General features: G+C 35.8%; 2 protein-coding genes across 7 annotated transcripts in view; one reads left to right on the top strand and one right to left on the bottom strand.

The window, feature by feature from the left end:
- Nucleotides 1–316: 316 nt before the first annotated feature.
- Nucleotides 317–16,777, bottom strand: part of LOC135802861 (protein phosphatase Slingshot) — a 32,731-nt gene continuing 16,270 nt past the window's right edge. For 2 of the 6 annotated variants that reach the window (XM_065316481.1, XM_065316487.1), the window contains 7 exons: nt 16,113–16,260; nt 14,429–14,621; nt 7,653–7,769; nt 4,320–4,444; nt 3,531–3,702; nt 3,135–3,441; nt 317–2,549 (listed from right to left, as the gene is read on the bottom strand). In XM_065316481.1, the coding sequence (XP_065172553.1) occupies nt 2,377–2,549; nt 3,135–3,441; nt 3,531–3,702; nt 4,320–4,444; nt 7,653–7,769; nt 14,429–14,621; nt 16,113–16,260 (1,235 nt within the window). In that variant the 3' untranslated portion in view covers nt 317–2,376. Of the gene's footprint in view, nt 2,550–3,134; nt 3,442–3,530; nt 3,703–4,319; nt 4,445–7,652; nt 7,770–14,428; nt 14,622–16,112; nt 16,261–16,374; nt 16,522–16,777 lie in introns of those variants that run through there. The other 4 variants (XM_065316486.1, XM_065316483.1, XM_065316484.1 and 1 more) reach the window with 4 other exon arrangements.
- Nucleotides 8,212–9,850, top strand: LOC135802860 (leucine-rich repeats and immunoglobulin-like domains protein 2). The gene is made up of 2 exons (XM_065316480.1): nt 8,212–8,310; nt 8,374–9,850. Exons 1-2 carry the CDS (start codon nt 8,253–8,255, stop codon nt 9,795–9,797), a joined length of 1,482 nt encoding a protein of 493 aa, XP_065172552.1. The 5' UTR covers nt 8,212–8,252; the 3' UTR covers nt 9,798–9,850.

The raw sequence follows: 16,777 nt of genomic DNA, 5'->3' as shown, positions 1-16,777 counted from the left end.
CGACAGTCTATGGTTGTAGATCTAATACAAACACAATTTACCGAATTAAAATTACAACACACGTACAGAAACGTAAAATTTACGTGCGAACCAAGCGACAACCGGAGCAAAACTGGAAAACGTGCGCTGCATAAGTAAGAACGCAGCAACGAGAAATAACAACCAGCGATAAGAGTTCCCGATAATTCACCCTTCCAAACAAGAATCAATTCCATCATACTCATAATAAACATCAAAATAAAAAAATTTGCTTAAACACATTGGTATCAGTATACTGCAGACGACAAATAAAACTTAACGCTAATTTTAAGAAACATTTTATGAGTCAGAAACATCATTTTAATACTTTATTAAATGAATAACCTGCGCAATCCACCTAGGTGAGAAATAAGGGCACTTCTAAGCTGAAAAACAATTACCTATCACTGTTTGTAACAACGAAAGAGACAGGTACATTTCGCATCGCGCTGCGATTATAATATCGCTAAATAATTCAATATCTTTGCAATTATTGGTAACATCGCATTCATCATCGTAACAATATAATAATTTTCTTTGGTAATAATAAACTCTGCGCGTGTTTGCATCCAGCTGCAATTTTAACACTTGTGCCGCTTCTTATTTGCACACTTACAAATAGTGTATAATATTATACATATCATATAAAAACTTTGTTTTTCACGCATTGTAACCGTCGTGGATTTAATTTCTGATCTCTACGATAAGAGAGTTTAGGACAAAATATCGTGCTCTATGTACAAGTTAGCTTAAAACAATTTTAAACAATGAACGTAACATTCTGTACATTAACACACATCATAATTAAAATATATATCGTTGTGATCGTGTGCGCATGAAACAAACGCAGCAATTACAGTTTAAAATGAAATTTTACGAACGAAAAGGTTAGAAACTATTGTAATTCGCGTAGTTTAGGTTATTACTGTTGGTTGTACATCAAATTGCCTATTATATTGCTACGTGTACTTGATTTCTGATACATTTGCAACTATAAATCTTTAGTTCAATTCTATACATTGTTCACATTGTTTGTGGCCCCCATAATACAAAGTAACATAACAAATCTACACAACTAATACGTCAACAAATGATTACAATAATAAACCAAAGTATCCGTAGAAGTTCTTATTGCAATTTGATATTTCACCAACACTATATATCTGCGTGCATACGTGCGCTGGTGCGCTTGTTCTGTGTGTCTTCTTTGCCTTCATTGCGGTTATAAAAATGAGCAAAATTCATTGATTATTATATGCTACGTACTTGATTCTCTTGATACGTGCTAGACTAGTATTGTTTCGTCTTACCTATACTAAGTTTCCATTCAAACAAGAAACCAAATAAATCTTACAAGTTGCATCTTGTACCGCTAGTGTAAATATACCGTGCATTTGAATTTTGCATTGTTTGCTGGTTGCTGCTTGCGTTATGCTGCATAAAACATTGTGATATATCAATTCCTTGCCGATTGATTAATAAAATACCGCCCGGTTTGCAGCGACAGCATAGCGTTATGCACTTTGAACTATCCTACAATGTAAACTCTCTGTTTTCCTCAACTTTTTTTAAATCTCTTAAGTGATAACGTGTATAATATATCTGTGTTTCTTTGGTTTCATTTTTGGGATAGTCTAGTAACGCACTTCTACATATTCTACAATCACATTGACCACAAACTTCAAATTGATTTTGTTTTGAATCAATGATATTGCGATGACAATGATACTATCTTGAGGCAAGGCGTGAGGTATTCGATGATACATAAAATATTGTTTTCTTGATGAAAATATAAATCTTTGATTGTTTGTACAACCTGTAATCACGCTGTTATGGTAAGCTTACATTTCTTACATTTGTAAGCAAATATTATTTTGTCTACGAATATAGTTATTTGATTTACATCTTTTGTATGGTTTGATAACTCGATAGTTTTGTTTCATGTAAAATACAATCGTGCGTATGTCTGTGCGCGCGGATCTTTCTTTTAAGCAATCGCCTCAAATATCACAAAAACTTGATGAGATCACCGCATTAGCGGGATGTTAGCCCGAGGTTACATATATCGTTTAAAATGGGTTCGGATTCATTGATATTAGAAATTTTCATGCGCTCAACCCCCACCACCATTTAACTCCCATTGATTGCCTATAAAACTTCCGCATTTTACCTTTAGCGCTGTAGCCAATGTACAATGTAAGATTCGTGTAAATAGAAAATTTTTCGTGGAGGGAAGTCGAATTTAATGTACACCCGTTGATGTCACAGTCGGCCATGTTGTTGTTTTTACCCAGTTCTTCTATATTTCCTTTGATTGAAAAGGTGTAGGTGGCGTAGTTTCGAAGACGACGACTGGTGTTACGTGCCGGTAACTTCCTTGAGAGGTACATGACGCGTGACGGTGGTGCGACGGCGGATGGGTGACACGGGTGGGCTGGACTGTGGGGTACTAGGCGCTGTCAGCGTCCCACCGACGTAACTAAGATCCACGCGTGAACCGGATCGTGAAGGCGGTGCTGATGATCCACCTGCTATCACAATACACCATTACGGATTAAAACTTTTCAAATTCAGCATGCAAAGACAAGTTTATGTGATAAAATGGAAAATCAGAAACCGTATTGAGCATTGAAAGCAGTTTAATGCCTTTGAAGCACGCAAATCGGCAAAGCTGCGGAGGCTAGAAACCGTTTACGAGGAAATCGATCCGACACGGATGAATGGGATTCACTTTGGAGAGTGCGATGAATTTATTGAGTTTTCGCGTTTGGTGGAATAGAACTTCTGATTTTTCTCTGATAAATTTAGGAAAACCCAATATAGAAATTCACATGAAAATGTTAAATACATAAACGGAAACAAATGAAATAATAATTGTGTATCGATTCAAACTTCGTGATGAAAGCGGACACAAGTCACAATAGGAAGTTCATCATCAAAAATTCATCTAAAGTAGAAATCAATAATGCAGAGTTGAATAAACCACTATATCAAAATATATACCAGGATTGCTGTAGAAGTGCTTTTAAAAAACGTTTAAAGTTCTTTAAGTGAATATCCATAAAAAGTTCTCTTTGTTACCCGAGTGTGCAATTATGTGTTAATGGTGTGCTTACCATTACCCGTATAAGAATGTAATCCAGCCGGTCCAGATCTAGGCCGTACACTTGATACACTTGGACTTCGCGATAAACTCGCCGCTCTCTCCTCCCTTTGCGACTTGCTGTTCCTGCGGCGCGATTGCCGCGAATTGGACGTGCGGCATACACCCGTCGGACATTGCTGCCCCATCACGCACCTCCCATCGCAGATTGCTCTAGAGAGGATCAACTGCTCATAGTTGTTGAGCATCAGCGCGCACTGCTCTTCGTCCCGCGAGACTAGCGCTAAACTTGGAAAGCGTTCTTTTAATCTTTGCCTTTCCTAAAGAAAAACATGAGGTTTATTTTAGCTAAAGTGTGCAATAATAAACAAAGATAGTTTCACTAAGCAAACCTAATAATCACACTTACCTCGAAAAGTTTTGAATCCTCATACTCTTGCAGCTGCTTCTGGAAGCCAAAGTTCGGGTTGGCAACAGCACGTCCCGCACGCACAACCTTCAACGCGTCCTTCCACGGCAGATTGGTGCAGGTCATGATGTACGCCACTGCAACCGTCACACTGCGTGACATTCCAGCCAAACTGAAAATACATAACCGCAATCGTCAATAACCAATAAAATGGGCGATTAACGTAGAATCTGCACCGAACCCATTGCAATTGAATTGCATAATAAAGCTTGGGAATGGAATGAAGTTATATTTAAGTGTCGTTAAAGTTGCATAAGCACCACTTCTGAATAAGAGGAAGACGCGTAACGACGTAAGTTCTCGTAAATACTCCTAAGTTGTGAAACTTATGAACTGTCCTTGATATCGTTTTGACGTCCTTGGCGCTACTGTTGTTATAGCGGAGTGCATTTCAACAATGCAATTATTCACGGGGCGTGTTGTGATGATAAAAAAATGCTAACGAACGTAAATGGCACTTGAGTGCCGCGCGTTATGCTAACTTACGGCGCTTATAACGCTCGCCAATCGTCGCGAGAATAAAAAATGCCTTTTACGAGCGTTGGAGTGGCTTTACCGAGGCTTATGAACACCACAACTAACACCAGGAAGGCGCAACAGTTTTCTTTTGCACATCCCCCTAGGGAATGTTGTAAAGCCAGTAACTTATAACGCGCACGTACACGTTGCGCGTAAATAGATGCTGTGTCTTTCTAAAATTATGACTCAAATTGTAACATTAATACTTACCAATGAATAAGAACGTTTCCGTCGCGCAGGCGCGCTGCATGTATGAAATCATTGCAGACGGGAAAGTACTGCGTGAGATTTTGATCTGGCGAGTCCGACGCCATCACGCACAAGTAGTGCTTATCCTGTAACAACAAAAACGAGGGAATTAGTGTCGGAAAAGTCACCCAGGCCAAATGTTTTTCATGAGGCATGTGTGACTCCCAGCAAAAATATTTCATGAATAAAAATAGCTAGAAAAGGGGCCTGCTACCACACGATTAAAGGTGCATTAAAACCTGTGTCTACCCACCCATTTTTGCGGGATGCCCGCAGGTATAAAAAAGCAACGCAAAGCAATCACAGTTCTCAATCACAGTTCTAAATTAAAACATGCAAGTAATCCATGTAGGAAGGTACTGCATTTAAAATAGAATTAAATTGTAACATTTTTTTAAAACTTTTACTGTGTAAGTAATTTTAAATTGTTTGTTTATTTATTGTCATATTTATTAAATGTTTTCCGAAAAAAAAATGTGTTTTTTTTTTCGTTTACAACCCCATCACAGTTCTCAGTCGTGTCTGAGTAGACCGATAGTATAGTCGCAAGTCTCAAGGTTCCTCACTCTTCGGGTTCAAGCTTAGGTTAGCTCTACCTCCTACATCCCTACTGCGCGCTTTCTAGTGCTCTAGTGTTCATTATTATTAGTTTTCAAGCCGCAGCGAATTAAAGCGCAGAGTGCAGAGTAATGGAATATTAGCGTTCTCGGTGCGCTTTTGAGTTAAATTAGTTTTGGGTTCTATTTGGATGATTTCTTTTGATTCTATTCGAAATAAAAGCCTTACAGTCACCAAAAAGCATTAAAAACAATTGAATTTTTAAAAATGTTATCCTTATCTGTCTTTTATTTCAATTTTTCATACAAGAAAGAAATTACCTAAATCAAGTAAATAATTGTTACCAAAATAACTTTCCTGAATTTTATAATCTAATCTACTACGCGTTATTTTTGTCGTTTGTTCCGTAGTTTCTTTGAACTCTGAAAACAGCGAGAAGGAAACCGGTCGATGACAACCGTCAACTTGACTTTCGACTCCTTCTACCCTCTTTGAAACTCCTGAAAGGACCTGAAATCGGGAGTAGCCGCAAATCCTCGAGATCAGTGCTCGCCGCGGTCAAAAGTCACGTTCGTTCACGATTGCCCCACTTACTCGCTGTACCTTATACAACATGGCTTCAATTTCAGGCCTCCCGGGTTTTGACTGACATAAAATGACTACCAAATTATCGCCAGCCGAATGCACCTCGTTATAATCGAAGCAAACAAGCGGGCCCCGAGCAACCATCGTGTTTCATTAGACGAGCGGGTGAGCGCTGAGGGCTTATATGAATTTCCAACTTCTACCAGTCTAACGTGACTGCGGTTTGTGGTGAGCTAAACCGCGCCGAGATTGAAGGATTAACTAATAAAACACAATAAACGCGGACGAACAACAGCACAACGTGTTTGCGCAGCATTAATTGTGCAAATTCATTCGCGCCCAGCGCCAACGTGTCAACAGTGTCGCCATAATAGAATTTAGAATCGTGTTAGGTTAGGTAATATTTGTGTATATCACAATCGCAACGAAATGGAGTGTGAATGAGATGCAGATGAAGGGATGAATAATGTAAGGATTGTAACACGTATGACGTACGTCCGTGCGCATATTGTTTGTGTTGTTTTGGTGCGACGCAAAATACGATGCGAAAAGCAAAAGGCAGAAAGCAGCTTCAAGGCAGGTTGCTAGGATGCTTGTAAAGCAACGAATCAGCGAATCAGCAAAGCGACGAAAGCGCCGACATTATTAGATAAATTGCGGCGAATGAAGCAGTGTAAAGCACTAAAATGCGCCGAGGCAAACATCAAACGAGATACCATCGTCGGAATTACGTGAAAATCGCGCGACGTGCTTAGGGTTATGAAAAATTCATGAAATTCAAGTGTAAATCAACGCGAAAAGATGACATTTTCATGCAATTCAATAATAGCGTATAACTGGTTCCATAAAATAATCAAAAACACCGTATAACCTATTCTAAACTACATATATCCAAAAATAACGCACCCGTCAGTAATAAATACAAAATTACGTTTCCACGCACGTTTCTGTTTTTATTGTTGCTATGCATGACAGATACTAAACATGCTTGAGCCCTTCAAGTAAGACATACTGCGTTTATGCCACGTTGAGGTTGTAATAAAATAAGAAAAAACGCACGTGCGTCGTTCATTCAATTTTTAATGTGACGTTATACCGTTTTCTTTTTACGTTTTCATTCCTGTTCGCTCACTTTTTTACTCGTCTCCCCTCGCAGTCAACAATTTTATTGAGTCTATTGCGTTGCCATAGAAGGGGTAAGTTTGAAAAAATCTTAAAACTAACCTGCATGCATTTAAAAGAACAAATTTATTTGTATGATATGCACACACAGCAAAAAATTCAATTAATTTTGATTGCTTGCCTGCACAAACAGGAAAACAGAAAATGCAACGGGAAAAAAGCGGAAAAGTTTTATTCAACGCCGCAAGCGTGAAGAATAAAAGTATAAAAACAAACGAGATGAGAAATAAGCGCTGCTTGCTGGTGGAGAAATGGAAATAAAACAAAAAGAACGAGCAGTCGGTTTTGATTAATCAGTTTCTCGAATTAATCTGAGCGGAATGGAGAAATCCGTGCAAATAAAAGCCTACAAAACGAAAAAAACTGGAAAAGTTGACGGCAAAAGCAAACTTTGTCAGATATAAATGAGAGCTTAATATGCAAAGAATGTTGATTTCAACATTGGCATTTGCCAGACACAGAACCATTCATAAATACCTAAATTTTATACATTTTCCAAAATGAATAATATTAGTAACTAGCTTTTGCCCGCGACTTCGTCCCGGTAGTGTTTAATAAAAATGTAATTCGGTTTCACTCTCTTGTTCTAGCCATAGTATGTGTCATTTCTATCAAAAAGATTCGCAATTTTATTTTAAAGAAATTAATAATATAAAGAATTGCTAATAATGCACTTCAGCGCGCCATCTCGGATTGAACTATTTAACTATAACTATGATTGAATCTCAATGCCAACTTTTATCCTATAGAAAAGGGCTGTCTTTAGGGTTTTCCCGGCAATTTTTCGAATTTTTCTCGCCGTAAAAACCAACCTTAGACTTTAACGAACATTTAAAAAAAAAAGGAATTGGCCAAATTGGTAATGGTGTTGTTGAGTTATGCGCTTACCAACAGATTTTTCAATTCATTTTTATATATAGGTAACAAATTACTTAAGTTAGTCTAAAATAGTAAAAAGAAATTACTTACTTGATGTAACCGTCGTGCAGTGTCGTGTACAGCAAGGATATGTGTGATCTTGTGCTTTTCCAGTTGTTGCGCGTCCTTTGAATCCCTGTAGTTTCCTATGTACAAACCGGGTAACACCTGCAAACAAAAAATAAAATTTAAGAAACAAACCTTTCACAAATTATTCTGTGTTACTCGAAATACTCGTAAGTTTAAAATTCTAAACTGAAAACATTCTCAGCTCCTATATAACATTCAAAGAAATGCGTAAGTAATAAACTTTCAAGTTCATAAACAACCTGGAATTCGAAAATGAGCAAAACTCGTGCGCGATGATTAATTAACTTGCCGTTGTCAAAGTTGAAGTCATCGTCTGCATCACTAATTAAAATCGTGCAGTCACCTGATGAAGACAACTACATTTCAACTAGGATGACTAAAGCCAGCAACGGCGATAATGCAACTCACCGATTGAATTTCGCGACATTACTAATTTCCGATTTACACTCAGCCGCCGCGATCGTATGAAACTTATTGATAAACTCTCGCATTACTAACGTCGTTCGATTATACCGATGCATGGGGAAATCAATACACGACTGTTATAAATAGGTTAATACGATGCGTTCCGCGCGCAAAGTATTTTTACACGTTTTCCATCGCATATTAAAAATTATGGGTAAGTGCAAAATAAAATATTCATTAAATTATTAATTATTACTAACAAATATGAATTTTTTAGCTTCATATGAATATAACCATTTCACCCCTAATATAAAATTAATAGTATTGCTATTAATCATCTCCGGTTGGGTGAGATCCCAAGACATGGAATGTTCCGGCCCGACAGTTTGCAATCAAGTAACACTAATGCACACAGTCCAAATCAAAACCCACTGTATATTCCTCAACATCCTCTTCCGCAACATGTCCGAAGAAAGCCTCTCCGCTGGCATGTTTCGCCTATGTCGGCCAACCGTCATCTTAGACCTATCCAACAACCGCATTCGGGATATAAAAGCCGGCGCCTTTCTGGGACTCGTGTCTCTACGTCAGCTCTACCTCGCAAACAACCTCATCGACCGCATTGAACCGGGCACTTTCCACACGCTCACCAATCTGGAAGTGTTCGTCCTGGCCGGGAATCGCATCATCGAAGTGCCTGACTACGAATTCACCAGCAGGGAAATGCGTTTCTTCAACATCAACAACAATCATATCAAGCGTATACCACAAACAGCACTACTCTACCTTCAATCAGCTGAGTTGATTGATTTGTCGCTTAACGACTTGGATTTTCTACATCCTGTTACCTTATCCAATGTAAAAAGTGGTGTTAAACTAGTGTTAAACAATAACCACCTACAGAATCTTTCAATGACGTTCAATTCAACTTCGCTGGGCAAACAGTACTCCATTTTGGAAGCTAGCGGAAATCTCATAACCTCACTAAACAACAATACACTCGGCGAGTTTTACAAACTCCGATTAATTTCGATAGATTTAAGTTTTAATTATATCTCAGACGTACATGTAGAGACTTTTGACAATTTCACCACTTTAAATTCACTCTATCTAAGTCACAATCGCATAAAATCAATCCACCCGGAGTTGTTCAGAATGCTAAAAAGTCTCAGCTCTTTGGATCTGTCATACAATCAGTTAACCAATTCAATATTTGATGTTAACTTGCCCGATACCATCACAGCTGTGAACTACAGCCACAATCAAATCAGTTATTTCCGCGAATATCACTGGACATCAAAGTTAAAACGCACTTACATGTATATCGACGTGAGTAACAATAGCATACGTTATTTGGACGCAAATAGATTCTGCAGATTTATGTACAAGATAAACTTGGCGTATAACCCATGGGATTGTAGTGTACTATACTCGGTGATTCACACTTTGGAAATGAGAGGGGTGCAAGTCGAATCGGGGAGTGAATTTCGCAGTAATAACGTTAAAGGTATTCCATGTGAAGTGGATAATAGTAAGCAACCAGTTATACACATAAACACTGACCACGCAATTCATGATGCTGTTAAAAATACAACCGAAACTAAACACACTCATAATATAAACAGTATTGCTCTGCGTTGTTTCGGCAGTAATTTAATTATCGCCGCATTGCAAGCACTTTCTTTCAGTCAAATATTTTGATTTATATAGTATGATATGAATACAGTTGTAGTAATAAATTATTTAGAATTAAACATTTAACATACCCGACTCATGCCGAATTTACTTCGATTCACTTCGTGCGTTTCCCTTTTGCGAATGCAAACACAATCGGATATGAAAGCGAACATAACCCCGCGATGTGCACAAATCAGCGCACAATTTACACGGTTTACACGAGAAACAATCTTGTCCGATGAGATGAGTAGATATTGTGTCTGACTGGTTGGTATAGAACAATACAATACGTCCGTATCACTTTAATTATCTGTCGATGAAGCACTCAGAGGCGTGATAATGACGACGCTGAGATGACACTTGTCAAAGTATTATTTCTGCTTTTCACTCTTTTGTGTCACCCATTCGGTTACACTCGGCTATTTCTAGGTTAGGTGAAACAAAGCGAATCTATTCTTCTCGAATTCAAAAGCATCTATGTATGCACGGGATTAAAGTTACCACGAAGTATAGATATAAGGAGTCCGAACGGTATAGGCTTTTACGTCGTAGCCATGGTTCACAATTATATACAAAGCTAATAGTTTCTCTTTTCTGCCACTGGCTGCGCATGGTTTGCGAGTGAACCGATGTACGTTGGTTCGTGTTCATAGCAACATTGAGACAATTTGTTTACATAACGTTCCTGTGTTTAGATACTTCGTGATTATTATTACACGTGAACACGTTCTGATTTGTAAATGTTTAATTGAATTCAATTAAATTTAAAAATACATATTTTTTAACTTTGTCGAATGCGTTATCCATATTGTTAACTTTTAACTTTTATATGTATGTATACATTAATTTGAATTGGAACGTGATAGTATTATTTTTTTGAACTAATTTATTTATTGAAAATTAGTAGTGTCAAAAAATGGGAAGGTGTTGTGCTATTCCAGGATGTTTTAGTGGCCGAAAGACTAGTGAGAAGGTAGAAAAAGTAGTTTTATTCAAAGCACCAAAGGTGAGTAATATCTTTGAAAAATATGCGTTATAAACAATTAATTTATAATTAATAGCCCAAAGATTTAAAAATATGTCATAATTTCATGTATCTTGTGAAATATTGGCGGTGTCCATAGTAATGTAAGTATTTAAACAAGTACACTAAGTAGTAAGTGGCGCGCTCTATTGGCGAATGTTTTGTCCCTTAGATCGTGACCATTAATTTAACATGACGTTCGGACTCCTTATATCTATACTTCGTGAAAGTTACATTTATATTAAGTATCAATGATTGATATGCAACCAAATACACACAGAGTTAATTAAATTTGTTTTTTCTGTTTGATATACAACATGGCTTTCATGCTGGACTTGAAAAACAAGATAAAAGCAGAAAAATAAAACTTTATTAAACATTCTAGAAGATTCCTTGCCCTCCAATTTGTTTGTGGCTTCAAGTAAGTATGCAAAAGTTTTGATTTTACCCGAATGCAAAATTCCTGATTTAAATAAATTACATTTCCGCAGCAAACAACCACATCCCACGGAAACAACAACTCAGCAAAATGACGGAAACATCGACATACCTGTGTGACATTTTGGCTTCTTATACAAACCGTTGTTTATTTTAACAAGTTGAACAGTTTGAATGCTATTCCATGTCCAATATTTAACTCTAAATAACTTTTTGGCACCGCACCATGCTTTTATACTCATATATTTTGTATAGTTTCAAACTGCAACCACTTATTGATTTAACACGACGTAATTTAACCTGGTTTAAAGCCATGTCAAAGTCAAATAAATTTAGCATAAAAGTGAGGTTAACGTACAGTCTCTATTTACCTGTAGATTTTAGGTCGATAGATCGAATCGCGAATTGGTTCAAGGCTTCCACTGTAATCTTCTAATTTACCTCAGGTTATCATTAATCATCGTCGAATGAAAATCCAAAAGCAAAAGCACAATGAAGCTAGTTTGAAATACACATTTCCATTAGTAAATCAATACTGACTTGCAAAAGACACGTATGAATCCTTACCATCTGATAACTTCACTTCATCATCTGCCAAATAAAAATCGTATCCGAAGTAAGTTTTCTGCGTTTTGTAAACACAAAAATAGATAAAAATATTTTGATGCAGGATTATGATTGATGGAAGTTTATTGGCAAACAACCATATAGTAGCTCACGCATAAATTATGTAGGCATAAAGGCAAACTATCGAGCGATACCCACCAACCACGCAGGCTGGTATCCTGCCACCCATTACGCCCCTCTATTGTGTGACCTGCTCCGCTTTTATACTTAATCATAATCCTTGCGAAGGTAGAAGGTATGCCACGATAAGAATGCCTCTATGTATGAAATTTAAAGGTTATTAACCTTAACTAAGCCTCAAAATTATTTATTGTTATTATGGTTATTATACACTGTAATATTTATGAAATTAGGATAATAATGGTTTTTTGATGAACTTCAAATTTTTCTTGAATTTTTTGAGCTTGGTTAACGTAATTCAATATTTCATGCTCGTCGGACTGCAAATTACCGCACAGGTCATTTAATAGCGTTAATTATGAGCGGTAATTACGCGTTGGTTAATTTCAAGCGGGTTGAAATGTTCCCGCACCTCCGATCATCGAATATCGTATCGCGCCCGGTCGTACTTAACGCTAGAATATATATATCACTTTAAATATCGCCGGTTGAACTTTGCATTTGCAACTTTTGTTTAACTTTTATAAATTTTCCACAGTGACGGTGTCCGTGAAGTTTTTAATAAAAATGCAATTAATTTTTACTTTCTTGGACTTTGTATGGGTCGATTTCATCAATAGCAATCACAATTTTATTTTAAAGAAATGAAAAATGCTAATAATGAACTTTAACGCCATCTCGGATTCAATTATTAACCTATAACTATGAAAGAATATTTATAGCAATTTTTATTTTTTATTTAACAGCCTTTATATCATAATGTTTGATATTTTAATAGTTATTCTGCTATACGCGGCGAAGACTATTACAACAATTCATAGATCATCAAAATCTGTTCAGCTGTTGTTGGGTGATAAATGTTGTAACTAACACGACTTCATTTTTATAATAAAGTTTTTATACACTAATACATATTGCATATTAAATGTGAAATTTGAGACTTTTACAACACGAAAAATGTGTATTTGCTTTTTTGTTTAAATTTAAGAATTGCCTAAGAATGTACCGTTCAAATATTCATTTGTTTACCTTGTGTTTATATTACCGCTATTTATAAATAAAAAACGACTAAATCGATTTTTCTCCATTCGGAAAAGATATCATTTATAAATATCAGAAAAAATGATAAAGATAATTTCCTCAATAACGACATAACCGTTGAACATAATCGCAAGTTTTGTATATGCACTTCAATCTTAGACAGTAGAATAAAAAAGAAAATTAGAATACGTTTCAATTGGTTCCTGACACACAAGTACCTACATGAATTTTATTTTTATCTAAATAACAAAATTAAGTTAATTTCATTAAAAATTATTTTAAGCCTACATTTATTGATCAGCGGATTTAAAGTTCGCCCGAATAGCTAATAAATGCTATTTGTTGATTGCAATTACCTGCATGTTAGTGCTTTTGTGCACTTATGCCTCAAACTATAACAAAATAAACTAAATTGCCTTACTAATCGTGGCAATTTACTCTATTTACTCTCTTTTTTAATTTATTTATTACTCAATAAACAGATATTTCAGTTCATCAATAAAACGAGACAAGACGATGTTTGCTTTTGCCAAGATCAAATTATTAATAGCAACAGCATAGAAAGAGCTATGCTGCTTAGTTAGGTAATTAACAATTCTCATGCCAACAAAACGCACAAAGCTATAAAGTACTACAGCGAATAACTAACAGGTAATAAAATATAACCTAAAATACCAAATCGCGCGGAATATGCCACAAGAGTAATAATACTCTCGGTTATCGATAAAGTTCGCGCTGTGTTTGATGTTCTGCTACTGCTCGAGGCGCACCGCAGAGTAAAAGCAACCCACACACGCAAAACACAAAGCTTTGAATAAATAATACATATTAATTCTAAAATATGATTATTTTTCACAAAGAATAATAAACCACTTAATGAAAATTCTAGAGCAAGAAAAGTTGCTAAAGTAAAAAATGCATGTTAAAATAAAAATATAAATTATTGTATTTTAATTGTGCTCGCGTGTCACCGCGAAGCATAAAACAATTTCGCATGTCGCAATTTGCCGCAATTGATCTAAGCGCACGCAACGCAAACGAAAAGAAAACGAAAAGCAAGAATACAAGAAGAGAACAAGCAAACAATAACAAACCACTGATTGGTAGCATATTGGGTCAACATGTCATAAATTACCACCAACGACAAAAAAGTTTTAATTCATTAGGATAAAAGGCATTGAGCGTAATGAACATGTGCGTTTTTATCACCGCTACGAATAATACCCTCAGCTAAAATTAGCATTTCCTTGATTTCCTACTTCTTCTATGCATAAATTTTAATTATAATATACTTAAAGTGATATTTATGTTTAATTTTCATCATTGTCACTAATAATTGACGCAAAATTGATTGAAAATAACAAAAATTGGGTGTGATTATAACGTGGACTCGTAACACACTAACCTTGTTCATTCCATTGCCCATGTTGGCTGGGAACCGCGCGGGCCGAGCGTCACATGTCGTACTGGCGGCGGCTGTGGCGACGGCGCTGCCGGTGGCGCTACGCCGCGACGGTGGCGGCACCGAGTCTGCCCTGGTCGGTCGATACAACACCACGAGGTTCCACCTGCTCTGCGCACTTGCCTCCAAAATCATTCTGGAAGTGCAATCGTACGCTCGAATCACGACCACGCACTTTTTTTTCGTTGCGAGAAAGGGTAAGAATTGTCACAGGGAACAAAGCAAGAATGATTTGTGTACTGTTATAAAAAAAAGAAAGAAAAAAAGAAAAAAGAACTTGAGTAATCACTTTGCGATGATATGATTTTAAATAAGGATGGCATTACAAAATTTTACGCAATGTTATTAAATACATAATAAATATTAACTTTCTGCTCCTAAAATTTATCACAAAACTTTTTACCGAATAAAGTTTGTGAAATTGTGTAATATACTATAATCAGCGTAAACTACAACTAAAACAAAACACAAATTACCAACATTGTTGTGGCTAATGTTTTTGTTTTATATACAGGGTGTTAAGCCATTTTTTTTAATGAAAAACAAAGACAAAATTAATTTTATAAATATGTTACCTACTTAATATAATAATTTGTAAAAGTTTTATTTAACTTTTAGTTATTATGTTCTTTTTTGTAAATGTTAACACACTATGTATTTGTTTTATATTTATGTAAAACAGTAAAAGCGTAGATGGTAGATTAACCGTAACTACCCCAACAATTCCAGCAACAATAATTACGAAAATTACAAAAATCGATTGGTAATATTCTGGAATTTTCTACTATTTCCATTATATTTTAATGTGGCTGATATTAACGGGTTAAAATATTTAAAAAAAAGTAATTTTTACTAAAAAAAATAAAACTTATTTGCAACCAGAAGAAGAAGTTGATGTAGCAATTAACTATCAATCTCAAGAAAATTATACTCTATTAATATATATATAAACAATGAATTTCAAAGAAAAATTGCAAAATATAAACTAATTTGTTATTTTCTTGTAGGAAACGCATATAATTTGCATTAAAATAGCATTCTAGTACACCGCAATAACGAATATTAATAATAATAAGAATGTAAATTATGAAATTACCATATTGTAACGGAAATGTCAATATATTGATTAAATTTTAAATTCGCAAGAAATATCATATCGAAACACATCGTATGTGTCGACAAATTTTATTAATATCAACATTGTACACCCGTAAGTTATACTAATGTTCCAATAACAATTGTAAAACTAAAAGGTCATTTTTAAATCATGTTTAAAATTTGTAAGCAGAGAAATTTGAACTAAAATCTAAGTTTTAAAATTATTATTTTTTTTATTTAAAATTTTAACAATTATTGTTAATATTTAAATTTTTGCTAAAACTAATTCCATATTATTTATTATTTTCTAAAATAAATTTATTATTTTATATTTCAAAACTAAAATCTTTTAATTTCCGATGTAAACATGATGTAAATTTTGGGATTAGGAATGTAGGCGATTCCATCAAATGGTACGGTGAAGGATAACATGGATAGTTTTGTGTACATTGGAGCTAAACTACTCTTTACGGTAATTAAATCACCGCCAACTAAGGTTGTTAATTTGATAATGCGCTAACGCACTTACCGTTCGCGTTCGCACTCCTCGCAGCAGTAGTAGCACTGGTCACAGTAACACTCTTCATCCTCCTCGTAATCTTCCTCATCTCGTTTCCAGCGCCGCATCTTCTTGAAGAGGAACTTTAACGCTTTATTAATCGTTTTCCTCGTCATTTCTACAAACAAAAGCAAAAATTCAGATAAAAAAACTAGTTTTAAATTCAAATCAAACAAAATCTAACGAAATTAAACTCTCATTAAAGTAAAATTACAAATTAATATTTAATTACTTGATTTTTTATCGTATTACACAAGTGATAAATAAAACGTGTGTGAAAATAATATGTTTTAGGTGTGTTCAATGCAAAAGGTAAAATGTTACTACTCATGTGGTCGGCGCGGTTAATCCACTTTGAAAAGTGAATTTTCAACCGGGTGCGCGTTCATTGGCCGCCGCCGGATCACATGCGCCACCCGCGCCGCCCCTGAGACGTCGAAAACCGCGCCACAATTCCCCGCTCGCGTCCAACGCGACATGGAAGGTGGCGAGTAACAAACAAAAGCGTCTGGTTTATTCATGACGCTGTAATAATCTGTTTAATGTTCGTCAGTTCGTCCATGTCACGCGCAACCGGGTCAAACACACCCCGTACACCAATCCCTACACAAACGCTTTGTCCATAACTCCATCGG

Source organism: Atheta coriaria, unplaced genomic scaffold, assembly GCF_025399875.1.
Source record: "Atheta coriaria isolate IRGN ID8LTWV9N9 unplaced genomic scaffold, Caltech_Dcor_3.1 hic_scaffold_64_pilon, whole genome shotgun sequence".
NCBI classification, from domain to species: domain Eukaryota; kingdom Metazoa; phylum Arthropoda; class Insecta; order Coleoptera; family Staphylinidae; genus Dalotia; species Dalotia coriaria.
The sequence above is the reverse complement of the archived record's forward strand: the minus strand, read 5'-3'. Positions and strand labels throughout refer to the sequence as shown.